Below are 25,109 nucleotides of genomic sequence, written 5' to 3' on the forward strand. Positions count from 1 at the left end.
TATTCAAAGACACAGAGCCTTGAATGGATGCACTTTTCAAGAAAATGAAATCAGGCACACTTTAATAGGGCCGGGTACCTGGTAAGTAATCAGGACTAGTTAGAGGCAAGCGAGTCAGTTCAGATTCAGTGACCCCCGTAGGGCTTTCTAGGCTGTAACCTATGGAATCAGACCATCAGGTCTTTCTTCTGAGGAGCCGGTGGTAGATGATTCGAACCACCAACTCTTCAGTTAGCAGCCAAGCCCTTGACCATTGCACCACGAGGGCTCCTTAGAGGCAAAGTAGGAGTCAAACTATGAAAGACGCTAATGGTATGTTGAGACTTTTGAACTTGTTGTAATGCAGAGGAGAACCACTGAAGGATTTTCAGTAAGGTATAGCATGAACCAATCAGTGTTTGAGAAAACAAATGATTGAAAAATAAAATTACTTGAAAGAGACAAGGCTGCATCTGTAGAGCCATGCTGTCATAATAGACATTAAATCAAAGGACACACACGTACATGAGTTAGAACTTTATGCAAGCAAGCAGTTAATTGGACTTAACGACACAGATGGCGAAAGAGTGAGGGGGAGAGGATGGAAAGCATTATGTTTATTTGTTAACAGCTCTATTGTATTATATTTCTGTGCATTAGTCAGTGTTAAGTAAAATCTGCTTATTTTAAATCCTTTTAAATAGTGTTTAAATATTTCCTGATGACACAATCTGCTCAAGTACTTACCCTTGGTGGATATTTCCTTTATCCTTGTTGCAGATACTAAGCCTAAAACTGTATATTTTTAGGGGCCTTGATTATGGACTAAAGCCTAGTGACATCATTATAAAACCACATCTGGATAACCTTTAGAATCTTTGTCTTTCTATTCTATTTAGAAATTCAGCAAACTAAAGGAGAATGCCACAGTTGACAGATCCTGGATTCTCAGGTTATTTGGCTTCCCTTTATCTCAAAATAAAGACAGACAAAGAATAAAACCTCTAAAGCTGCAAACGATATGAGGAAGGACACAGTACACAGATATCAGAAAAATTAGAGGAATTTACTTGTATTCAGTATACAATAAGAAAAAGAGGTAGAAATTAAATTCAAATGACTTTTTCTCCTGCATCTTTCTCTTGTCAATATATGTCATTCTTAGACAGTCTAGGAATCCTTCAGTTCTCTAAAGGAGTAAATTCCCTTCATATTTCCATATTTTCAAAATGATGTCCTGTATCACAGATTTAAAACACACACACACACACACACACACACAGGAAAGTTTAGGTTACTTCTTTAAGTCAAGGAGTGACTTAAAGATGAAACTAGAAAGGAAGTTTTTTTTTGTGGTTCACCTAAGTACTTAACAACTATCTAAACTTCGAAATGTCTTTTAGAATATATTTGATTTTGTTCTTGGCAAAAGTTTGCATGCTTCAAAAGCAATGATTATGATTCCTTCTTGATTTAACCAAGTAAATATAGCCATTACCATATTTTTAACGAAAACAACACATGCCTTCTGCATTTGTTTGCTAGCCATGCCCTCACCCTATGAAATATTTTCGTAAGCGTGCTGCGTTAAATTTTTTCATTTTACAGAAACGTGGGAAGTACAGGGTGGAAAGAAGGAGTGTGCTGTCTCATTATGGGGAGAGCAACTAGGAGTATATAGCAAGGTGTATATAAGGTTTTGTATGAGAGACTGACTTGATTTGTAAACTTTCACTTAAAGCACAATTAAAAAAAATTACGTGAAAGAGGATTGTCATGGCAGCATTTGTGAGGGTGCCTTGTAGGGGGAGGGCAGGGGTGGTAAACGCAAAAGGGGAGCATTATTTGTGTAAAAATACAGTAGTCCTGAGTTTTGGCTCTTTAAGTTGCAAGTGGTAGAAATTCAACTACTTCAATGTTGCTTTTCTGTACAATGATTCCATTCTCCGCTGCAGCATGTGGCTTGCTCCTTGGGCTGGAGGCCACGGTCATCGGCAAGCTGAACTCATAGGCTCACAGTGGTGAAACCGCTCCACTAGCTTCAGATGGAAGAATACTGAGGGAGGATTCTGATTGGCCCACCCTGAATCCTAAGCCCAACTTTTGGCCCGCAGGGGCAGGATTCGGTTACTAAAAGAGGGGAAAGAAAGATACGACCCCTGGAGAAACCATCGTGCGCTAGGGCACCACCCAAATATTGACCCTTGTAATTCTAAAATTTGGCTCATGTGTTAAACGTACAAATATCAGAATCTTACTGTCAATAATGCCTCAGTTGCATTTTTATATCATTTTTTTGTGAACGAGTTTGATGAACTGTATCTTTGGGCATCATTAATCTCTGCTGTCTACCTCTGTTTTCCCTTTTGAGAGTTTCCCTGAAAATTTATCTGTTTTCTTAAAATTGAATCTCTTCTTTTCTGGGTTTATTTTTCTCCCTTGTTTGAAATCCACAAATCTGTCAGTGTATGGCTTCATTTCTAAAATAATAAATCAATTTTTAGAATCTGTCTACACCTTTTTTGTATTGAAGGAACGTCATTCATTCCTTTTGGCTTTTATTATCTGCACTAGGACATCCTCCCAGGCCTTCTAGCACCACTAACAATGCGGTACACCTATGGTGTCAGCTTTGTACTCAAGTCTGAACAGTTTAAATGCTGGGTCTCCATTCATTCTTATATATTCAATACACATATTTAAAAATACCATCTTCTATTTTCTGAGCACTAAGCTGATTGCCGAAGGTGGTGATAAACTTCACGGAACCTGCAAGTTCTGACTTGTCAATTGTCTTATCTTTTGCTTCAGTCAGCTAGTTTAAATCTAGTGCCTGTATAGCACTAATAAAAGTAACCTCAAAATAGTTTATTCTATAGTACAGTGTAGGATCCCAACCATCTTGCAGAATTTTATGTTTTATTGTGCTTGAGATTATTCCAAAGTTATTGTTTTTTTCTGATCATTAACACACACACATTATATATATGTGTGTGTGTTTATATATATATATATATACATATAATGTATATACACACACAATGCCCTAGTGGTGCAATGGTTGAAGTACTTGGCTGCTAATCGAAAGGTCAGTGGTTCGAACCCACCAGCTGCTCTGCAAGAGAAAGATGTGACAGTCTGTTTCCGTAAAGATTTACAGCCTTGGAACCCCTATGAGGCAGTTCTACTCTGTCCTATAGGGCCCCTTTGAGTCAAAATCAACTTGATGGACGTGGGTTTGGTTTGGATATATACCATAATGTATATATTTTTATATACATACCCTGGTGGCATAATGGTTAAGTGCTACAGCTGCTAACCAAAAGGTCAGCAGTTCAAATCCACCAGGTGCTCCGTGGAAACTCTATGGGGCAGTTCTACTCTGACCTACAGGGTCACTATGAGTTGGAATTGACCCGATGGCAATGGGTTTATATATATAGATCTTTACCAATAGGGTAATATCTTCAAAGTGAAACAACAACAACAACAAAAAAACAAGGTGCAGAGTTGTGTGTTCCATCCTATGCTAACATTTGTATATTTGTACATTATGTAAGCTGTCTCTGGAAGTACACATAAGAATTTAATGATTGACCAGCTCCTGGAAGGGAACTGGGTGATTGGGAAACAAGGGTGGAGAAAGACTTAATTTTCATGTAAACTCTTTTATATCTTTTGAATTTTGTACCAGCCATAGGTATTACCCATTGAAATATAAGTGTACTGTAAAAACAAAATTACTATAAATGGCATATTGTGAATATTTAAGAAAATTTGCGAAAGATGAAGGAAAAAATGCTGACAATCTCACCTACGAGAGATAATCACTGATTAAATTTTGGCTTATACATTTACAATCTTCTGATCTTTTTTTGGTAATGCACAGATATACACAAATCATTGGAAACTTACAGTTTTACAGCCTTTTATCACTTATGAACACATAGTGAGCATATTACCAGATCCGTAAATTATTTTCTAAATCATGGTTAAGTGGCCGCATATTTTTTCAAGTAATATTTAATAATGTATTTTACCAAATCCTTATTTCCATATTTTATCTATTATAAATAACACTGTATTCTCAATAATCTTTGCATGTAGATCTTTGTGTGCATTTATAATTCCTTAAAATTAATTCTCCAAATGTTTCTATGTATTATTTAAAATGATGTATTCCTTTTCCTCCTATTTTGCAACATACACTAAGGATGTTTACCCTCTGCATGAAACCTATATTTCAGCTATTTTTCTATTTTTGTCATATGTATTTTTTTACCCTGTTTATGGTGGTTTTTAGCATGAAGATACTTTTGCTTAAAATTGTAGTCAAACCTAGAAGTATTTTCCTTCATCGTTTCTTCCTTAGAAAAAATTAGAAACTTCTTCTCACCCTAAAGAGCAGGTAAATATTTCCTGATGTTTTCATTGATAGTTTCTATCTGAAACTGTTTTCACATACACCATGTCTTAGTTATCTAGCGCTGCTGTAACAGAAATACCACAAGTGGATGGCTTTAACAAAGAGAAATTTATTCTTTCACAGTTCAGTAGGCTAGAAGTCCGAATTCAGGGTTCCGGCTCCAGGGGAAGGCTTTCTTTCTCTGTCAGCTCTGGGGGAAGGTCTTTGTCATCAGTCTTCTCTTGGTCTTGGAGCATCTCAGCACAGACGACACTCCACGTCCAAAGGACGTGCACTGCTCCCGGCACTGCTTTCTTGGTGGTATGAAGTTCTCATGTCTCTCTGCTCTCTTCTCTCTTTCATATCTCAAAAGAGATTGGCTTAAGACACTATCTAATCTTGTAGATTTCATCAATATAACTGCACCTAAACCATTGCATTACATCATAGTGATAGGATTTACGACACTTAGAGAAATCACATCAGATGACAAAATGGTAGAAAATCATCCAATACTGGGAATCATGACCTAGCCAAGCTGACAGATATTTTGAAGGGGCACAATTCAGTCCATGACACACTATCTCTTTTGAGTCTTTAAGTTACCCAATTCTGTATAAATGTTAAACAACTTTGTTCCCATTTGGCAGATGAGAAAATAGAGACTCTGAAAGCTTAAGTGATTTGCTGGGAATTATAAAGCTAGCCAGAGCCAGAATTTTGATATTTTGATTTCCAGTCTAATGTTCTAACTCTCAAATCTCAACTAGATGTTTAAAGTAAAATAAGATGGGAAATTCCATTAAACTACTAATAATATTCCGTGGTGTCTAAATATTAATATAACATTGACATCTTCATCACATTATCAATGTATTCTTAAAGACAACATGTCAAGTAGTGTCTCTTAGTCAAAATTTAGCTTTAGTTTTTAAAATTTAAAGCAAGTCTCCTGATTTTAAATGGGGACTGTCTCATATTATGCACTCATAAATCGAGGAGATAAATGTACAAATTATAGGTCTACAGAGTGTAGTATTGATAAGAGAAAGACCATTTCTTCAAAATCAGTAAAGAAAAGTCATGCAACATAAACTGGAATTCTTATGACTCTCCTGCTACATGACCTGGCACCATCCTGCTCCAATTAACTGTGGACATTAAAGAATAACACATCCTTCTAATGCCCTCAGAGAAATGGTAGATACACTTTGTAATGGTTGCACACAGTTGTGCATGGAGGTAGTGAAAATTAAAGACATATTTATATTATATATATGGCCTTTCGAAGAGTACATGGGAGTAAAGCCTAAGGACACTAGAAGAAAATACTTTCAAGAATTCTGATTTGTAGTTTGCTCATTCATTCATGTATTCCATTCATCCATGCATCTTTTTGGGGGATATTATAATCAGGCAGGGCTGTTTATTCCCATATGGCAATGTTTGATCAAGGACTGTGTCTTGGTTATCTAGTGCTACTAAAACAGAAATATCATAAGTGGCTGACTTTAACAAAGAGAAATTTATTCTCCCACACTCTAGGAGGCTAGAAGTCTGAATGCAAGGTGCCTGCTAGCTCCAGGGGAAGGCTTTCTCTTTCTGTCAGCTCTGGAGAAGGTCCTTGTTATCAGTTTTCCCTGGTTGAGGAGTTTCTCAGCACAGGGACCTGAATCCAAAGGACATATTATTCTCCTGGCTCTGGTTTTTTGGTGGTATGAGTTCCCCATGTCTCTGTGTGCTTCTCTATTATATCTCAAAAGAGATTGGTTTAAGATACAACCTAATCTTGTAGATTGAGTCCTGCCTCATTAACATAACTACCTCTAATCCTGCTTCCTGAACATCATAGAGGTAGGATTTACAACACATAGGAAAATCACATCAGATGACAACATGGTGGAAAACAATAATACTGGGAATCATGGCCTAGCCAAGCTAATGTGTATTTTGGGGGGACACAATTCAATCCATGACAGACTGATTGGTGCATACTGACATGTGTGATGTATACTTTTCTTCTCTATGTACCCCTCTCTCATATGGTTTACCATACTCCACTAGCATTAGTGGTTTACTGGTTGTCTTTCTCACTTTCTAGATTCTGAGCACATTGAGGGCAGGAATGTCATCTTTCATCTTTCTTCCTGAGGACATGGGCAAGGAAATGGCAGAGACTAGAGCAATAAATAATGTTCTCAAGATGAAGGAAAGAAGGAATCAATTTTCCCATTCACGTGAGAACTAGACGTTATCATGTGGAGAATTGCCCAGAATATCAGGCTGGTAGAGAGGCTCAGAGACAGGGTAATTTATTTGAAACTGACAGCCAGACCTAAGCCAATCAGTATCAGAAGAGTGACATGTTTCCCAATGCTTGACATTCATCGGGTAGACATCTGCTTCTTATTTTTCTGCTTTGCATGCTTACTTAAAAGACTATAATAAAGCTTATGTGCACACAACTTGTGCAAAACCTCTGAGAGGCACCACCCCATGGCTACAGATATGACTTATTTATTTATACTAAAGTAAGTAAAAAATTGGTCTTGTATTTTTAACATTCAAAGTGGTTATGTGAATAAATTTCATGTAATCACAACCACATGGTTGGTGCATATTTTAAAAATGAAATGGGAAGCTTCTAATGAGTGTTAGTGAATGTCTCAAGACCTAGAAAAAGACACCCTGCTTTCTTTGTCCCATCTCCATGTTTATGATTCTTTCCAGTCTCAACAAACCTTGAGCAGCAGGAAAAAAGTTTCGAAAAAAAATTTCAATAGAATTTAGAGAAATTTGTCACATCTATTCCAACTTTTAAAGGCTATTTTGCAATGACGGTATTCTTGTATTACCCTCGCTATGTTTTCTTTTCCCTATTGTGGAAGTGTATACAAAGCCAGCATCTCCTAGGGATCTACTACCAAATATGCAAATATTGGAATATCTATTTCTTGTGGGAAGATTAGAAAGTCGCTTTCTGCCACTTGTGTAGCTCTATTATGCAAAATTCAAGAGGATACAGGTCATAAATTCTATTAGATATGAACTCTGGGTGTGGAAAAAACTGTATAGATAATTTTAAAAGATTTCCCCCTCAGCTGAATCATTGCTATAAAGCTAAGGTCAGTTTTTAAAATATAAATCAAATGAATGGTTTACATAAAGCTACATACCTTTAGCATAAACTGAGCTCAAACAAACTTTTGAATAAACATCTCTCAAACACAGCATCTATCAGGGTCTTTCTCTGGAAAACGTTTTTTACAAATTGAAGCTTGGCTTTCATTTTTTTTTTTTTTAATATTATTTTGCTTTAATGACAGCTGTATTCCACTTGATCACTGTAGATAAATACACTATTTAAAAAGATATGCTGTAAATAAAATTAGCTCATATATGCTAACATTAATCAAACATGAATCAAAGCTTTTAAGGAAACATTCAGATTGTAATGTAGAAAATAAACATCTTTTAGAATTACTATCATAAAAAGTTTAAGAAGAAGAATTCATTATAATTTCAGTGATGATGGGGCTATACATCAAATATAAAGAGACAGAGAAATGTCAGGTCTAAAACAAGTTAAACAGTTTCATATTATTTTTTCTTTTTGGTGGGTAGAGTAGCATGAGTCATATTTTATCAATACTCTCAATTTGTTTTTTGTGTGTGATTTACTGTAGAATATAATGATGACTCTTTTTTTGGCCAATAGTAAAATATTAATGCTAATACATTATCTTGGATTTTGTGCCTCTAAGTATTTTGTTGCTAACATCCTCATTCTAATTTGTTATTAATCAGTGAAATTTCAATTCTTCCCTAAATTAGTTTTTATTGTAAGTAGCTCAGTCACCATCAAAGGTGATACACCATAATTTGTAATTTTGCACAAATGTTCTTCTCAAATCAGTTACCATTTTATATTGTAATTTACTGAAGCTGTATAAATTAAATCGGATTGGAATCATTGGTATATAATAAGTAGCTCTAGTAGATATAACATGGCATCTGTGAATTTTGGAAAACATAAACCAGAATGATATGTAATTCAAGAGAAATGTCGGAGAATATCTTGTACATGTCTTGTTATCAGCTATATCTCAGCACATAAAACGCGTAATAGATGCATATAACAGATGACCAATAAATATTTATGGAGTGAACAAATACAACAGTGATTTTTTTAAAAAAAGCTATTTCTGAATGTGTGTGTTAAGCCAAATAAATATGAATTCTTTCACAAGACATCGACTATATGTTTTGAATTTAGCTGAAAATAATGTAGCCTGAGCTTGCCATAATTCCAGAGTCAACATTTTAAAAGTATATTATTCCCATTATTTATGAACATTAATTAATGGAGTGACATTTAAATAACAAGAATCAACTAGCTTTTTGATCATGGTTTTTGATAATGGTTTAACTTGTTATCTCTTTTCTGTTGGACTAGTTTCTAGGGCTTCCAAAACAAATTACCACAAACTGCATCGCTTAAAAGAACACAAACTTATTCTCTCAGTTTTAGAGGCTAAGAGTTCAAAACCAGGGTGTCAGCAGGATCTTGCTCTCTCTGAATGCTCTACAGGAGAACTTGTGCCATGATTTTCTCTTAGCTTCTGGTGCTTCTGGGAATCCTTGGGCGTTTCTTAGTTTGTAGGCGCCATTACTCCAACGTCTGCTTCTGTTATCGCATGTCGTTCTCCCGGTGTCTCTATCTCTGTACCTCTCATCTTTTTATAAGGACACCAGTCATACTGGATTAAGGTACCACCCCTTCCTTAATCCAGTAAGACATTTTTTTTTTTTAATCCTAGGGATTAGTTAGTTTATTTGTTTGTCTGTTTTTATTATTACCTGAACTCCAGATGTCATTGGGATGTTACCAATAAGACTTTATCTTAATTTAACTAATTACATCTATGACAACCCTATTTCCAAATGAGGTCACATCCTGAGTTTCTCGGAAGAACTTGAATTTTGGGGGAACTTTCTCTTCAAGCCAGTACAACCGTGTAATGCATAAAGCACTTTTATAGCTATTTGTCTTATATTAACTTCACAGTATCTATAGGTATGGATGTGACAAATGACATACTTTTTCTTTTCTTCTTTTATTTATTTATTTTTAACAAATGAGGAAACTGGGGCCTAAAACTTTTTAGCAGTGTACCAATGTTCATGCAAATCAGGGAGCCCTGATGGCGCAATGGTTAAGAGCTCAGCTGCCACCAAAAAGGCCAGCAGTTTGAATCCACCAGCCACTCCTTAGAAACCCTATTGGGCAGTTCTAGTCTGTCCTTAGGATCACTATGAGTCAGATTCGACTCATGGCAATGAGTTTGTCTTTTTTTTTTGGTTATACGAGTCAGGATTGTAACATCCAAACCAAAAAACCAAACCCCTCGCCGTTGAGTCTATTCCGACTTCTAGTGACCCTAACATCCAGGTTTGCTGATTTATTATCTTATCTTTTATTTGTTTTCCCCCACACCATAATGCCATTCAGCGGTGTTTAAAGCTGTGCTGCCTGTAGAAGGGTTTGTAATTGGTCTTCACTTTCCACAATAGCAACCACTTTTAAAAAAATGAAAGGAAAAATTCAGATACATCTAGCACCACCTTTATCAGTGAAATCCATCATAATAATTTTCAATTTGCATCAGCGTCTCTTTTCCCAGTGTTTAATACCTTAAGGAGAACTGTGACTTGGAGATATGAGGGAGATTTTGCTCTTTATTTTTTACTTGTTTCTACTGTACAGAATTTTCTAGTTTAATTAGTTTGCTATGTACCTGCATATGGACTCCAGATCTAAAGAACTAGTTTAATGCCATAACTGTTGCTAGTTGCTGAGATGGCTAAGACTGTGTATCAACTTGGCTAGGCCATGTTTCTCAGTGTTTATATGTGATCACTCCCGTGATGGAGTCTGCTGCAACTAGCCAATCAGATGAAAGGGAGTTTCCTTGGGGGTGTGGCCTGCATCTGAATATAAGCAGATGTTCTGGCTTTTTTGCTCATCCTGGATCCTGTGGCTGCCTCCTGTTTGTCTGACCTCTGGTTCTTGAGGCTTGAGCTATCAGCATATCTGCCAATTTTGGGATTCATCGTCCTTCACAGACTGTGAGCAGAGCCCTTCTTTCTGACCTGCTGATCTTGGGTTCTTCTGTGAATGAGGAGAAGCCTCTGTCCTAATCCATGGATTTGGGATGTTTCAGGCTCTACAATTGTGTGAGCCATGTCTTTGATATAAATCTCTCTCTGTATATATTTATACACTTTACTGGTTTTGCTTCTCTAGAGAACCCTGCCTAAGACGGTTGCCCTCAAGTTGATTCCAGTTTATGGTGACTCCACGAGTTACAGAGTAGAACTGCTCCATAGGGTTTTCTTGGCTGCAATTTTAATGGAAGTAGATCGTCAGGCAGAGTACAGTGGGTGAGTTTGAACTGCCAACTTTTAGGTTAGCAGTCGAGCGCAAATCATTTGTACCACCTAAGGATCTACTGACATAAGTAGGAAAATATAAAGTCATGTATAAATAAAGGCAGGATCACTTTTATTAATGTTATTTTTAATTAAAAAAGATTTAAATAATATGACTTAATGTCAGGTATTATTTTAAATTATTTAAATCTAAGTGCAAAGTTAATATAAACTTCAGAGGCATTTGGATGGAGCCAAATCAAACCAAACTCATTGCTGTTGAGTCTATTCCAGCTCACAGTGACACGATAGGGTTTCCAAGGCTGTAAATCCTTACTGAAGCTGACTGCTGCATATTTCTTCCTCAGGGTGGCTGCTGGTTTGAACCACTGACTTCTGAGTTAGCTGCCAACAGCTTTAACCGCTCCACACCAGGGCTTCTTGGGTATAGCCACAATCCTCAATTCATATAAATTATTTTGCATTTGTATTGTGATACCATATTTCCTAACTTTTGTTAAATATACCAGTTGCTGTTGAGTTGATGTTGACTCATGGCAATCCCATGTGTTTCAGAGTTGAACTGTGTTCCATAAGGTTTTCAATGTGATCTTTCCGAAGTAGATTACTAGCTCTTCATTTCGAGGTGCCTCTGGGTGATTTTGAACTGCCAACCTCTGTTAGAAGCTGAGCACTTAACTGTTTATACCATCCATAGACTTCTCATAAAATTGCGTAAAATTGTTGTTGTTGTTGTTGTTAGGTGTCATCATTGCTATGCTTGAGCCCATTGTTGCAGCCACTTTGTCAATCCATCTCATTGTAGGTCTTCCTCTTTTTCGCTGACCTTCTACTTTACTAAGCATGATGCCCTTCTCCAGGGACTGATCCCTCCTGACAACATGTCCAAAGTATGTGAGACACAGTCTCGCCATCCTTGCTTCCAAGGAGCATTCTGGTTGTACTTCTTTCAAGACAGATTTGTTCATTCTTTTGGCAGTCCATGGTATATTCAATATTCTTTGCCAGCACCACAATTCAAAAACATCTTCTTCTGCTTCTTTTTTCATTGTCCAGCTTTCACATGTATGTGATGCAAATGAAAATACCATGGCTTCAGTCAGGCATAACTTAGTCTTCAAGGTGACATTTTTGCTTTTCAACACTTTTAAAGAGTTCTTTCGTAGCAGATTTGCCCAATGTAATGCATCTTTTGATTTCTTGACTGCTGCTTCCATGGTTGTTGATTGTGGATCCAAGTAAAATGAAATCCTTGAAAACTTCAATCTTTTCTCCGTTTATCATGATGTTGCTTATTGGCCCAGTTGTGAAGATTTTTGTTTTCTTTGGTTGAAGTGTCATCCATACTGAAGGCTATGGTCTTTGATCTTCATCAGTAAGTGCTTCAAGTCCTCTTCACTTTCAGCAAGCAAGGCTGTGTCATCTGCGTATTGCAGGTTGTTAATAAGCCTTCCTCCAATCCTGATGCCCTGTTCTTCTTCATGTAGTCCAGCTTCTTGGATTATTTGCTCAGCATACAGATTGAGTAAGTATGGTGAAAGGATACAACCCTGATGCACACCTTTCCAACTTTAAACCATGCAGTATCCCCTCATTCTGTTCGAACAATTGCCTCTTGATCTGTGTACAGAGTCCTCATGAGCACAATTAAGTGATCTGGAATTCCCATTCTCCACAATGTTATCCATAATTTGTTATGATTCACACAGTCGAATGCCTTAGCATAGTCAATAAAACACAGGTAAACATCTTTCTGGAATATCTCCTTTCAGCCAGGATCCATTTGACATCAGCAATGATATCCCTGGCTCCACGTCCTCTTCTAAATCTGGCTTGAATTTCTGGAAGTTCCCTGTTGATATACTGCTGCAGCCTCTTTTGAAAGATCTTCAGGAAAATTTTGCTCCCATGTGATATTAATGATATTGTTTGATAATTTCTGCATTCGGTTGGATCAGCTTTCTTGGGAATAGGCATACATATAGATCTCTTCCTGTTGGTTGGACAGGAAGCTGTCTTTCAAATTTCTTGGCATCGATGAGTGAGCAGTTGCAGCATTGCATCCATTTGTTTAAACATCTCAATTGGTATTCTGCCAATTTCTGGAGCCTTGTTTTTTGCCAACGCCTTCAGTGCAGCTTGGAAAACATAGTTAGTATGTATATTTATGCCTTATTATCCAAATGAAGTGTTTTTTTCTGTCCTCAAGGTCAATGACCATATCTTACTCTTTTATCGTTTTGATTTTTTTGACTTGGTCTTTTGTTTGTTTTGAACAGGTTTTGAGGGAAAAGGGAGAAAGATGGTTTGGAGTTATGCAAAAGGGAGAAAGAAACCCAGTTCTTTTGCCCCTTTTATCACCTATAAACTGTACCAATTTTCACTTTCCTTTCCTTCTGAATCCATGCTATGAAGACATTCTCCTGTGAAACACACAGAGTTATGAAGCACAAGGTTTGAGGTAGTATGTGCCCATTGGCTATACTCTGAAATTGATTAGATAGATAGATAGATAGGTAGATAAATAGACTGATTTATCTCAGGTTTTCTCAGATCCCATTAATCTGAAAATACACGTGCATTTCATTAGTTCTAATGCTTATATTTAACTGACTCATTGCTCTCACCTGCTGCTGGATGATTGCTTCCTCCTGCAATGTAATCCTCATGCATTTCTGAGAAATCCATATGGTTTTCTCATGTGCACTTAGGATCAAGCCGGATACCCATTGGCCAAGTGACATAGGGACTCTACTGGGCATCTCCACGGCCCTGTTCTAGTTAAATGCCATTCTCCCTGGGCATTGGGGAACTGCTACTCTGCAACTAACGCTCCATCTGTGCCACCTTAGCTCTACCAGGCCAGGTGGGCACCAAGGCTGTTCAATTAGATCCTCTTTCATTATGCATTGACCATGATTATCTTCCTTCTGATACCAAGGCCAAATGTGGCTGTAGTAAAAGTAGTGGGAGAATGGCCATCTTTTTTGTGTAACTCTTTCTTAGGTGAGTCCTAGAGGAGTACTAAGTGCATTCCAGTACCTTAAAGAAATTAACACAGCAGTTTATTTTGTTTTTACTCTTAACTAGAAGACAAATCTGAGTAAAGAAATGTAAAGCTTAGATCTCTTCTGTGAACCAAGACATCAGGCCGTGGTCCTTCTTAGGGTGAATTCTTCAAAATGCTTCTTAGTCCTCAACAGACGGGCTTCTGCTGGGCCATTTTCCGAGTTTCCCCAAGTACTCAGATATATCTGAATCATCAGGGCCCCCAGATTTGTTCCCTTCTTCTAAGACTGCCAACCTCTACCCCCAGTGCCAAGAAGGTTGCTCTCCAGTTCTCATCCAAATGTGCTCTTAGTAGGCGGGCCACCCACTTTGATTAGCAGCTGAGCTCTTATCCACTGCACCACCAGCGCTCCACAATGAAACATTTCGCGGGTGCAGTTTTATATATGGGTCCTTACCAGGTCATGGTGACTCCAGCTCTGCCAACTGGTTTGAAAATACAGGATTGGATATTGGTGGTGGTTAATTGCTCACATGGCTCAACAGAAGCATGTTAGAAGTTAAGGTTTCTATGATGAGAAGAGTAATGCTGATCAGGTTAAATAAAGCCTCTATTTTTATTAATTATAAGGTCAGAATCTGATTTTTTCTGGAATCAAAAGGCTGAGCAAGCAATTGTGGGGCAAGGACTATACAATGGCAGAGATGAATGCAACCTGACATTCCACGTGCGCTCTGGCATAGCTACTGCTTTCCAGGCTTCTGAAAACCACACCACTGCTTAGGTCTGCCATATAAGGTGGGTTCTCACTGAACCATAACCTAGCAGTGCTTCCCAGGTTAGAATACCAAATGACAGGAGATGCCGTCAGCAGCTGCCTAAATTGTTCTAAAATTCTTAAACATCCAAGTGGTGATTTGTGGGAAAGATGGAGAGGAGAGAGGAAAGTCAGAAAAGTATGGAATTTTTCATTTAGGAAATGGTATTAGGGAACACCACCAAAAAAACTGAAAAAGAACCAGATGGCAAACATTATATAAGAAAGAAGCAAGAACTGCTTTTTAATATTTTTAATGGGAGGAACAATATAAAAATATATATATATATATATAAGAAGATATAAATTCCTCAGTTTACACCAGGAGTTCAAAGAAAATCGTTGCCTACTTATTGGTTCATTTTGTAAATTGAGATCAATGAAATTCTCTGAACAACAGCATGAAATCAATCGTAAAATAGTGTATAATTCATGGCCAGTATTGTAAATTATAGTTTGCTTGACAGTAATCGGTGAGGTTTCCATGCACTGGGATGCATTTCCTTGTAACATGTCTTAGAATAATGCCGGTGGACCCATTTCTAATGCATATTACAGTGATCTGTTTTTCTCTGTCCGCAACTCCCTGTGTTTGATCTTATGCAAATGATGTAATCAAGCAAATGGAAAACAAGATGTTGTTGCTAAGGGGCTCTGACAAACTGTGGCCTTCTGTTTTCAGGGTTCTCCCACCCTCCATTTACTCAACTCAGATTTGTGTACATACCTGCAATTGTTTGAATCCACTGATCCATTACGTTGCCCTTGAAGGGATTAATCACTTCTGTGGAAGCGTATTACCAAATTGGCTACGTTATGCCGGGAGGGGAGAGTTTCCATTATATTTCTCTTTGTTTGAAATTTTAACTTGGTGGCTTTGTTTTTGGCTTCATTGCCACAGAATACCTTAGCCTTTTTTTCACCTGTAACACTTGCTGTCATTTATTTTTGTTATTTACATTTTTCTTTGTAATCTTGCATTCCATTCTTTCCTTTTTCACCGTAGCCACTGCTCCTTCCCCCCACCCCACACATACCTGATACCGCCTCCTCTTTTCTCTTCCAATTTTCTTTTTTGTCTTTCACACTCATATCCTTCCATTTCACCAAGGATTTCCCCCATCAGGCCACCTGTGCAGCTTCCTCTGCCATGTGTCATGTTAAGTTCCATCCTCTTTTTTTTTTTTTTTATGCCTCATTATTTAGTGAACACTAGTGACACTTCATCTTCTTATGGTAATACATTTAGAATATTCCACTTTGGGGTGGACAGTACAGGTGTAAAAATGACTTGGTAGTCTAAAAAGCTTTTTTAATCAGACTGACTTTCTTTGTACTCTTGAGTTTATAGTTTTCAGAAAATTCTCAATTTCTGTCATAGATAGCAATCAGATTTCCTGAGCCAGAAATCTGTCCTAACAAATAATTCATTTTCTCTTGTGAATTAACTTATCTAAAAAAAACAAAATAAAACAAAAAACAATGGGAACAAAACTGAATTCTGGACAAGTCTTGAAAATATTGGCTGTGAGATCATCATAAGCATAGATGAGGTGCCAAATGACCATGTAGCAATTTGTAAATCTTGGTCTAAAAGACACATCTCTAGCTCTATGTACATCTATGTCTTTATTTTTGATAGATGATAGATGGATAGATAGATAGAAAGATAAATAGATAGACACAAAGATAGATAGGTAGATAGATAGCTGCGCAAGAGTCATTCTGACTCATGATGACCTGATGAACAACAGAATAAAATGTCTCCTGGTCCTGCATTATCCTCACAATCACACGCATGTTCGAGTTCATCTTTGAAGCTCTTGTGCTAGTCCACCTCACTAAGGGTCTCCTCCCTCGTGCTGCTCCTCAACTTTACCAAACATTATATTTCCCCCAGCAACTGATCCATCCTGATGGCAAGTCCAAAGCAAGCAAGTTGAACAGTATTCTCTTGTGATTCATAATGTTTTCATTGGCTATTTTTGGAAGTCGCAGTAGGCCTTTCTTCCAAGCATCTCTTAGTCTGGAAATTCTGCTGAAACCTGTCCACCGTGGGTGACCCTGCTGGTATTTGAGATACCAATGGCATAGCTTCCAGCATCACATCAACACGCAAGCCACCACAGCACAACAAACTGACAGAAGAGTGATGGGTTTTTTCTATAACACAATTTCTGACTTCACTACCATACATCTTAGTAGTAAATGAATTACAGTCACTTTGAGGGATCCCCGTGTTACCCCCAATGATGTGAAAGCTTCAAGCATCTTACATGGTATCACAGCATTTGGAGTGTGTCCAAGACATACTCCTTCTCTGGTCAAAGGGATCACATTGGAGAGAGTTTCTTCAGATGCAATGGCTCTCGTCATTGCTCTGGTGTCACGCTTGGGCACTGAAATCTTGCAAGGTTTTCTGTGACTCTAGTTACCTATACACAAAGGATTTTATTTTGCTGGGATTTTGCCCCCTTCCTTGAATCTGCCTTGGAAACCAAGGTCAGGGCTTCTCTCTCTGAGAGCTTCCACATTTCTTCCTCCTTTCATCCGTCCTTATCGATCACCGAGTCCAGTTCCCCCAGTGGTTCTGCCCGGGAGGCTTCTCTTGCTCTTTCTGCTTCCTGACCAGTCACATTCGTTTTTTAGATAATGAAATCAGAATTTAAATGACCGAAAGATATGAAGTCAGGGGAGAGAGAGAGGTCAGACACTACAAGGAAATTACAAAAAAAAAAAAAAAAGAAGGTTAACATGACAACCATATTAATTTCTGCCCCTGTGGCACAGACACTAAGAAGTGTCATAGGAATTTAGAAGAGGGAGCTATAACTGAGAGCTCCAATTCTGAATCCCAATCAGCTCCTCCAGAGACTTGGAAAAACCATGAGAGGTGAAACAAAAGTTCAGTACAGTGAAGGGTGAAGCAAGAGAACAAGTCAGTTATTGCTGAGTAGCTCCTAGTGTCCAGTTCAGAACAGAAAACCTAAGACTATGGTAAACTCTTTCAGTATGTTCAGTGATGTTTCTCAGAACCATCTTCAAGATAGGAGAAGTATTAGAAAAATATGATGAGATTTACCCAGAGCTGGGAATTGGGATAGCAGACACTGTAGAGGAGATGAAGAACTCTAGAGACCTGGAAAATGTGGCTGTGAAATGGATGGTCAAAGATCATAGCATGGGAAATACAAATGTTTCTGATATTCTGGATGGTGTGGTGGCAAAAGAGTGATTGCAAAGATGTGAAAGATGGAAGAAGACAGAGGGAGCTGCACCAGCTATCCAGCTTGTGGTCAGGGAAGGCAGATTTTAGACTAAGAATCTTGGGATTAGTTTCAAAGATGATCAAATGTTGAGTGTAACTATGCTGAATGTTGGCGACATGAAGTAACTCTCAAGGACATCGCATTTGAGGAAGCTAAGGTGAAGCCAAATTCAGAGATGAGTCATTACTGAGGATGTTGAAGTTGCCAACAATGAGGTTATGATTGAAAAGAAAACTGAACCAATGCTGAAGTCATTGAGGAAAGGAGAAATGGGACACAGAAGGTCTAACAAGGCATGTGTTAATTAAGTCTTGGACATACATTCTCTTAGATAATGCACTGATATTCTTTGATGACTTTTTCTCCATCCACAATGTAAATGTATGTCAGAGAAATTTTGAAAAATGTATGTAACCAAACAAAAAAAAGTCTGTATGCTCCCGCTCTGAGATGAACACTTAGCATTTTGGTGTTCCTCTTTTATGAAAAATTGTGTTTGAGAATTATGGCTTTAAGATAAGTACAACTTTACCTTTTTCTTTTTTTAATGATGAATTCCCTTTATCTCACAATTACAGCCTCCACCATTGTTATGAAAATTGTACTCATAGTTTCTTAGTAAATCTTAGAGATTCTTAGGCATTATTCTATTTCTGAGAAACAGTTGGCAATCTGGTGAGGGGCACAGAGGTCTCCACCTAGTCTTTCCCACTCATGTATTCAATGAATAAAGTATGCAATTAGACATTACGCTAATCCTGGAGATACCACTTTGAACACGATAGAAAGTATCTTTGCACTCAAGGAGTATACATTCTTCTGGAGGGATATGAAGTCAAGAAATAAATGACAAGGGAATTTATTTTGGTAATTATGATAAGGAAACAATCAAGGTGATATAACAGAGAGTATTTGGTAATGGCAATAACCACCTTAGTTTACGATCAGGGAAGACCACTCAGAAGAGACAGATGAGCCCAAAGGATGAGAAAAAGCCAGCCAAGTATGAAGAAAGAGAAAATACATTTTAGTTAGAAGGAACAGCATTTGCAAAGGCCCAGAAGTGCAAGATGTACTGTTAAAGGGACAGAAATATGTCTAGTGTATGGAAGGAATGAGGAGATGGAGGCAGGTATTGGGTCAAGTAGGATCTCGTTGTTAGTTTCATTCACGTCGGCTCTGACTCTTGGAGAACGAAACGTTGCCCAGTTCTGGGCTATATCTTTATGATCATTGGTATGTTTGAGTCTGCTGTTGCGGCTATTGTGTAGTGCCTTCTAACCTAGGGAGCCCATCTTCCAGCACTATATAGGATAATATTCTGTTGTGATCCATGGGATTTTTATTGGCTAATTTTTGCAAGTAGATTGCCAGCCCTTCCTAGTCTTTCTAAGTCCTGAAATACTATTGAAACCTGTCCATCATGGGTGACCTTGCTGGTATTTGAAATATCAGGGGCGTATCTTCCAGCATCATAGCAGTATACAAGCCACCACAGTACAGCAAACTGACAGGCTGGTGGTGGAGGATCACATTACCTCAGTACATTTCATTCTAAAAGGATGAAAGTGGGACTCCACTGCAGGTGTCACTGTGGGGAGTCAAAAACTCCCTGTGAGTTGGTCATCTTGCGTCTTTCTTCACTGAGAAAATTGAAGCAGGTAGAAGAGAACCTCCATAAACTCCCATCATCACATCGATCCACCTACCAGCACTGACACCCATTTAGCCTACCTTCCCTCCTGTTGCGGTTGTTGATTGCTGTCGAGTTGATTCTGACTCATGGCAATCTCAGGTGTACAGAGTAGAACTGCTCCACAGAGTTTCCAAGACTGTGACCTTTTGGAAGCAGATTGCCAGGCCTCTCTTCTAAGGCACTTCTGGGTGGGTTTGATGCGCCAACCTTTTGTTTAGTAGTTGCGTGCTTAACCATTTAGACTTCCTTCTGTCCTGTTACTGCGGATTATCTGCCCTGACTCCTGCTAAGTCCAACCTCTCCACGTTGGTACTATGATTCCATTCTCTCACATATTCAAGGACAAAGTACCTGCAAACCTTTCCTCTCTTTCATCCATTATCAACTTTCCTTTCTCTATTGGATCATTCCCATCAGCATACAACTTATTTTTTCTCTCCATTTAAATTATTTAAAAAAAAAAAATTCTTCTCTTGACTCCACTTTCCTTCTAGCTCTTACTTCATGTCTCTGCTTTTCTCCATTACAAAATTTCTTGAAAAAGTTGTTTATATTCACCTTCTCTAATTCCTCTTCTCCCGTTCCCCCATAAGTCCACTTCAATCAGGATTTGATGCTCACAACTTCACTGAAACTTCCTTTGCAAAATTATCAGTGACTGCCACATTACTAAACCCAATGGTCGATTTTTAGTCCTTATCTTATTGACACTTAAACACTTCATTCATTTGACTTTCTAGACACCACGTTCACTTTGCTTTCCTCATAACTTACTGGTCATTCTTTCTCTGTCTCCTTGGTTGCTTCCTGCTTTTCTCCCTGCCATCTTAATGTTGGGTACCTCAGAGTTTTTTTAGTCTTTTTTTATCTCTTTTCTGTTTACACATACTCCACTTGTGTTTTCTTCTGCTTTAAATACCATCTATATGATGATGGCTTCTAAAATTGTATCTCAAGCCAGGATCTTTTCCCAGAATTCCAGACTTGTACTTAAATGACCTAACTGACATCTGCCCTTGGATGTCTAATTAACATCTCAAACTTACCGTGTTTAACACGTGGCTTCTTTATCTTCCCCTTCAAAATCTGTTTTGCTTGTGGTCTTCCTTAGTCAAATTAGTGGTTACTTCATCTTTTCCTTTGTTCAGATCGATAACCTTGAGGTCAACTTTGGCAGACCTACAAGGTGCTGGAAAATACTATTAGCTTTTCCTTTAAGATATGTCCAGAATTCACCCACTTCTTACTGCCTCTGGTCACTTGTTTATTACAATAGCCTCTTAAGTGGACTCCATACTTGTGTTCTTGCCACAAGTCTGTACTCCACCCAACATCCAGGATGATAGTCCTACAATCTGTGTCAGGTCATGCCACAGCTCTGTTCAAAATCCTTTAGTGACTTCTTAAATAGGATCCTTCAGAGCAAAAATGAAAATTCTTACAATGATCGCCAGGCCCACATGATCTAGCCTTTCATTAAACATCCAATGTTAATCTTTTACATCTTTCTACCTTCTTTGCCCTGCTTCAGCCACTTTGGCCTCCTTGCTGTTTCTCAAACATGCCAGGCATGTTTCTCTTGCCAAGACTCTGCTCTGCATATTCCCTCTCCTGAAATGATCCTCCAGCCGCCCAGAGCCTCACTCCTTTTACCCTCACCCCCTTTAAGTCATTGCACAAAATGTCACCTTATCAGTGAAGCCTTCCCTGACTCTTGACTTTTAAAATTAACCAGCACCCCTGAATTTTCTTATTGTACTCTATGGTTTCCATAGCAGATTTCATATTATATATTATATAGCATTAGCAAATTTATGGAGCACTGGTGGTGCAGTGGTTCAGCATTTGGCTGCTAAAAAAAAATGTCGACAGTTCGAATCCATCATTTGGAAACCCTATGGGGCAGTTCTACACTGTCCCGTAGGGTCGCTATGAGTCAGTATCGACTTGGTGGTGATGGTTTTTTGTTTTAGCGTCTTTATACCCTATGTCTTAATTTCCCAGTACTGCTGTAACACAAATACAGATGGGCGGATTTAAAGATCAGAGATCTATTTTCTCATGGTTGTGGAGACTAGAAGTCCAAATCAGGGTCTTGGCCATGTCCATGCTTTCATTGTAAGACATTGTTGGCCATTCCTTGGTTCCTTGGCTTATAGACGATCCTTACATGGTGTCTGCCTCCCCCTGTGTGTGCATATCTCTGTGTCTAATTTGCTTTTTTTGTAGCTCAGAAGTGATTAGATTTAGAGCCCACTTTACTCAAGTATGATCTAATTAACATAAGAAACTCATATTTCCAAACAAGATTACATTTTAACACGTGTTTGGGAAACACCATTTAATATATAACATGATGCCAGATATTCAATTTAAAACCATTCTATCTTCTAAAAGGCAACATCTTTCTAACCTGTAAACTTCACAATGCCTTAAGTATTCTAGGGATAATACGTACGTATTCTGCAATATATCTTCTGACCACACTGTTTGGGGGTACCCAACCTCAATTTGGCAGTAGTGTATATTTGTGGCATGAAATCTATAAAAACATGAGCTTTATTCAAAAAGGCCGAATCTTTCCTTGATTTTTTGTTCTAGAGTGACTAATTTTACTGTAAAAGTATCTTTTGCTTACCTACATGTTTTACCAATTGACTTTACTTCACATGAAAATCAAAATGTTCTTGGTTTACCTCTGCTATCAGTGCAATGCCAAATCTGTTTGCCTGAATTAGGTAGCACTTCATTAATCTTTTAAACATGAAATTGCAATGATTCAAGGTTAATGAGATTTAAGAATGTGTGTTACTTAGGTTGTGACTAATTTCTTTTAAAAACATTATAGAAAATAATTATTTCTGATACTGTAAAAGCATGAGCAACGTTTAAATCTTGATCAAGTTTACTTAACTTTAGTTAGATTCACTCAATAAAATAATTATTGAGTACCTTTATAAATTAAGTGTTCAGAGAATTTCAGAATTGAATTGATAAATTACAAATTAATTTGTTCTAATCCAAGGGAATATGGTATCCATTAGGATGCTAAATAGGTACAAAGTGCTAAGGGGAATTCAGCAGAGGAAGAGATTATTTCTGCCTAGGGTACACCCTTGGTCATCTTTCATACCTAGCTCAAATGTATCTAGATCATCTCCTTCATTAATTATTCATTTTTAACGCATATATTAAAAACCTTCAACGTGCCAGCCTCTGTGCTAGATGCTAAGAATGCGAAGAGAATATCGCACGATTCCTTCTTTCAAGGCGTTCAGTCTAATGGTTGAGATAGTCTTGTATACAGATAATTATGGCACACCGTTGTAAATGCTAAGCTAAAGGTGAGTGCAAAGTACAGTGGCGGACAGAGGAGAGGATGATAGCTCCAGCTTGTGCCAGGGATCCTGAGCAGGGAGTGTCAGGGACATCTTTAAAAGAAACTGATGTTTGTCCTGAGCCTGGACAACTTGAAGGTCCAATAATAATTGGTCAGGTGGACAAGGAGAAAACTCAAACTCTGATAAAGGGAATTACAAGTGCAAAGTCACTGTTAGGTGTCATGAGTTTGCATTTCAAAAGCAACTCCTGCTGTCTTCAAATGTGCTTTAAAAATAATTTGAATGTCTCATTTATTTTTTAACAGAGCCATTGAACTAAGATGAAACTCAGAAAACAGTTTACCTGGTCACACAAAAAAAAGCAAACCTGTTGTCTTCAAGTCAATTCCAACTCATAGTGACCCTGTAGGACAAAGTAGAACCGCCCCATAGGGTTTCCAAAGGGCAATGGGTGGATTCGAACTGTTGATCTTTTGGTCAGCAGCTGAGCTCTTAACCATACAGACATCAAGAGAACAGCCAAATTGTTAAAATGAAGAAGAGTTTGACTGACACTTGCTTATTTAGACGTGACCACAGTATATTTAAACTCATCGCTGTCAAGTCGATTCCGAAGACTAGATTCCGACTCATAGCTTGGCTACTAACCAAAAGGTTGCAGGACCAACAATATGGGGTGGTTCTCTGTCCTAGAGGGTCACTATGAGTCGGAATTGGCTCGATGGCAATGGGTTTGGTTTTTTAGAGTATATTTAAGGGAGAAAACAACCTATATTTTATTACTATTTTCACGGCCCTTGATTTATTTTTATTTTAAATTTTACTTTAACAGTTCTAAGAAGTAGGAATATAGAGGAATGAGGTTGACTGAATAAAAAGTATAATGATAAATAAATTCTTGTTCCCCCACCACTAGATCTAGCAGTATTTACACCCCACCAGTTTCTGCTGAGTGCATGCACCCACGTGGGATGTGCAAACAGCTCCTGGGTCACCCTGTACACGGCACAGCTGCCGCCGGATCATGTAGAATCACCGACTTTGACTGTCCTGGATTCTACGACTATATATATCCAGTAAGTAGAAATGCTTCTTTCTCACACGCTGGTTCATGCGAGAATCCCAGTGAGTTCAATCAGGAGAAGGGCTGTGACATAAAATTAATTTTATTGTGATTAAATGCACAGAAATGATTAGTTCAGTGGTTCTGGGAACCTTTGATTATCACTTGCCAACTTAATTTCCATTTTGTCTTTATGCAATCAGGCCGAGCCACGTATGTGCACAGATTCTGTGCAAACATCAGTAAAGGAAAAACTGACCACTAGCATGGGTACTTTGAGCTCCTAATATGTGGCACATTGAGTGTAAGATTTTGGAATTAAAGAATATGTATATATATATATATATATATATATATATATATATATATTATATGCTCTCTGTATATATAGCTTTGTTTTTAAGTATAAACCAGGACCTTCTTGTTCCCCTTGCAGCTGAATTCAAAAAAGAACTTTCAAATATAGGCATGGTCAGATTATTTCTGAAATGACTGATTCTTGCCCATTTCCTAATGTATGAAGGAGAAGGTGTATTGTAACATCGAACCAAAATTTACAAGACCTCTCTTTAAACCTTGGCCTCATCACCAATTAATACTTTTGATACAATTAATACTTGTTCATTCATTTCTCTCAGTCTCAGTTTTCTCATCTGTAAAATGAGTTTTGACCGAGTGGATTATGTCATTAATTCAAGCTGGAAAACACTATGATTTATGACCCCATTCTTCCAAGTCTAAACTCTCCTATTGGCTTTTAGTGTGCCCCAAAGCCAAGCCCACATTACTTATCCAACAAGATTTCCCACTAGTCTGTAGTTAAGTGCTGTGGCTGCTAACCAAAAGGTCAGCAGTTCAAATTCATCAGCCGCTCCTTGAAAACCCTGTGGGGCAGTTCTACCCTGCCCTGTAGGGTCACTGTGAGTCAGAATTGACTTGAGAGCAATGGGTTTGGTGTTGGTATGTATTTCTTAATATACCAGTTCCCTGTCTGTCCCACTTATTCTCACCTGCACGTTCTAATCCATTTTGGTTATCTGCAAAACTCTGCATTCGTCTTTCTCCTACCCAAATCC

At 38.0% G+C, this 25,109-nt stretch overlaps 1 protein-coding gene across 1 annotated transcript in view; it reads left to right on the plus strand.

Moving 5' to 3' along the window:
* USH2A (usherin) overlaps positions 1 to 25,109 on the plus strand; it is an 894,134-nt gene that overhangs the window by 435,766 nt on the left and 433,259 nt on the right. The window contains exon 32 of the mRNA XM_003419876.4: positions 23,887 to 24,046. Within this exon, the coding sequence (XP_003419924.2) occupies positions 23,887 to 24,046 (160 nt within the window). The remainder of the gene's footprint in view (positions 1 to 23,886; positions 24,047 to 25,109) is intronic.

Source organism: Loxodonta africana, chromosome 25 (genome assembly GCF_030014295.1).
Source record: "Loxodonta africana isolate mLoxAfr1 chromosome 25, mLoxAfr1.hap2, whole genome shotgun sequence".
NCBI lineage: Eukaryota > Metazoa > Chordata > Mammalia > Proboscidea > Elephantidae > Loxodonta > Loxodonta africana.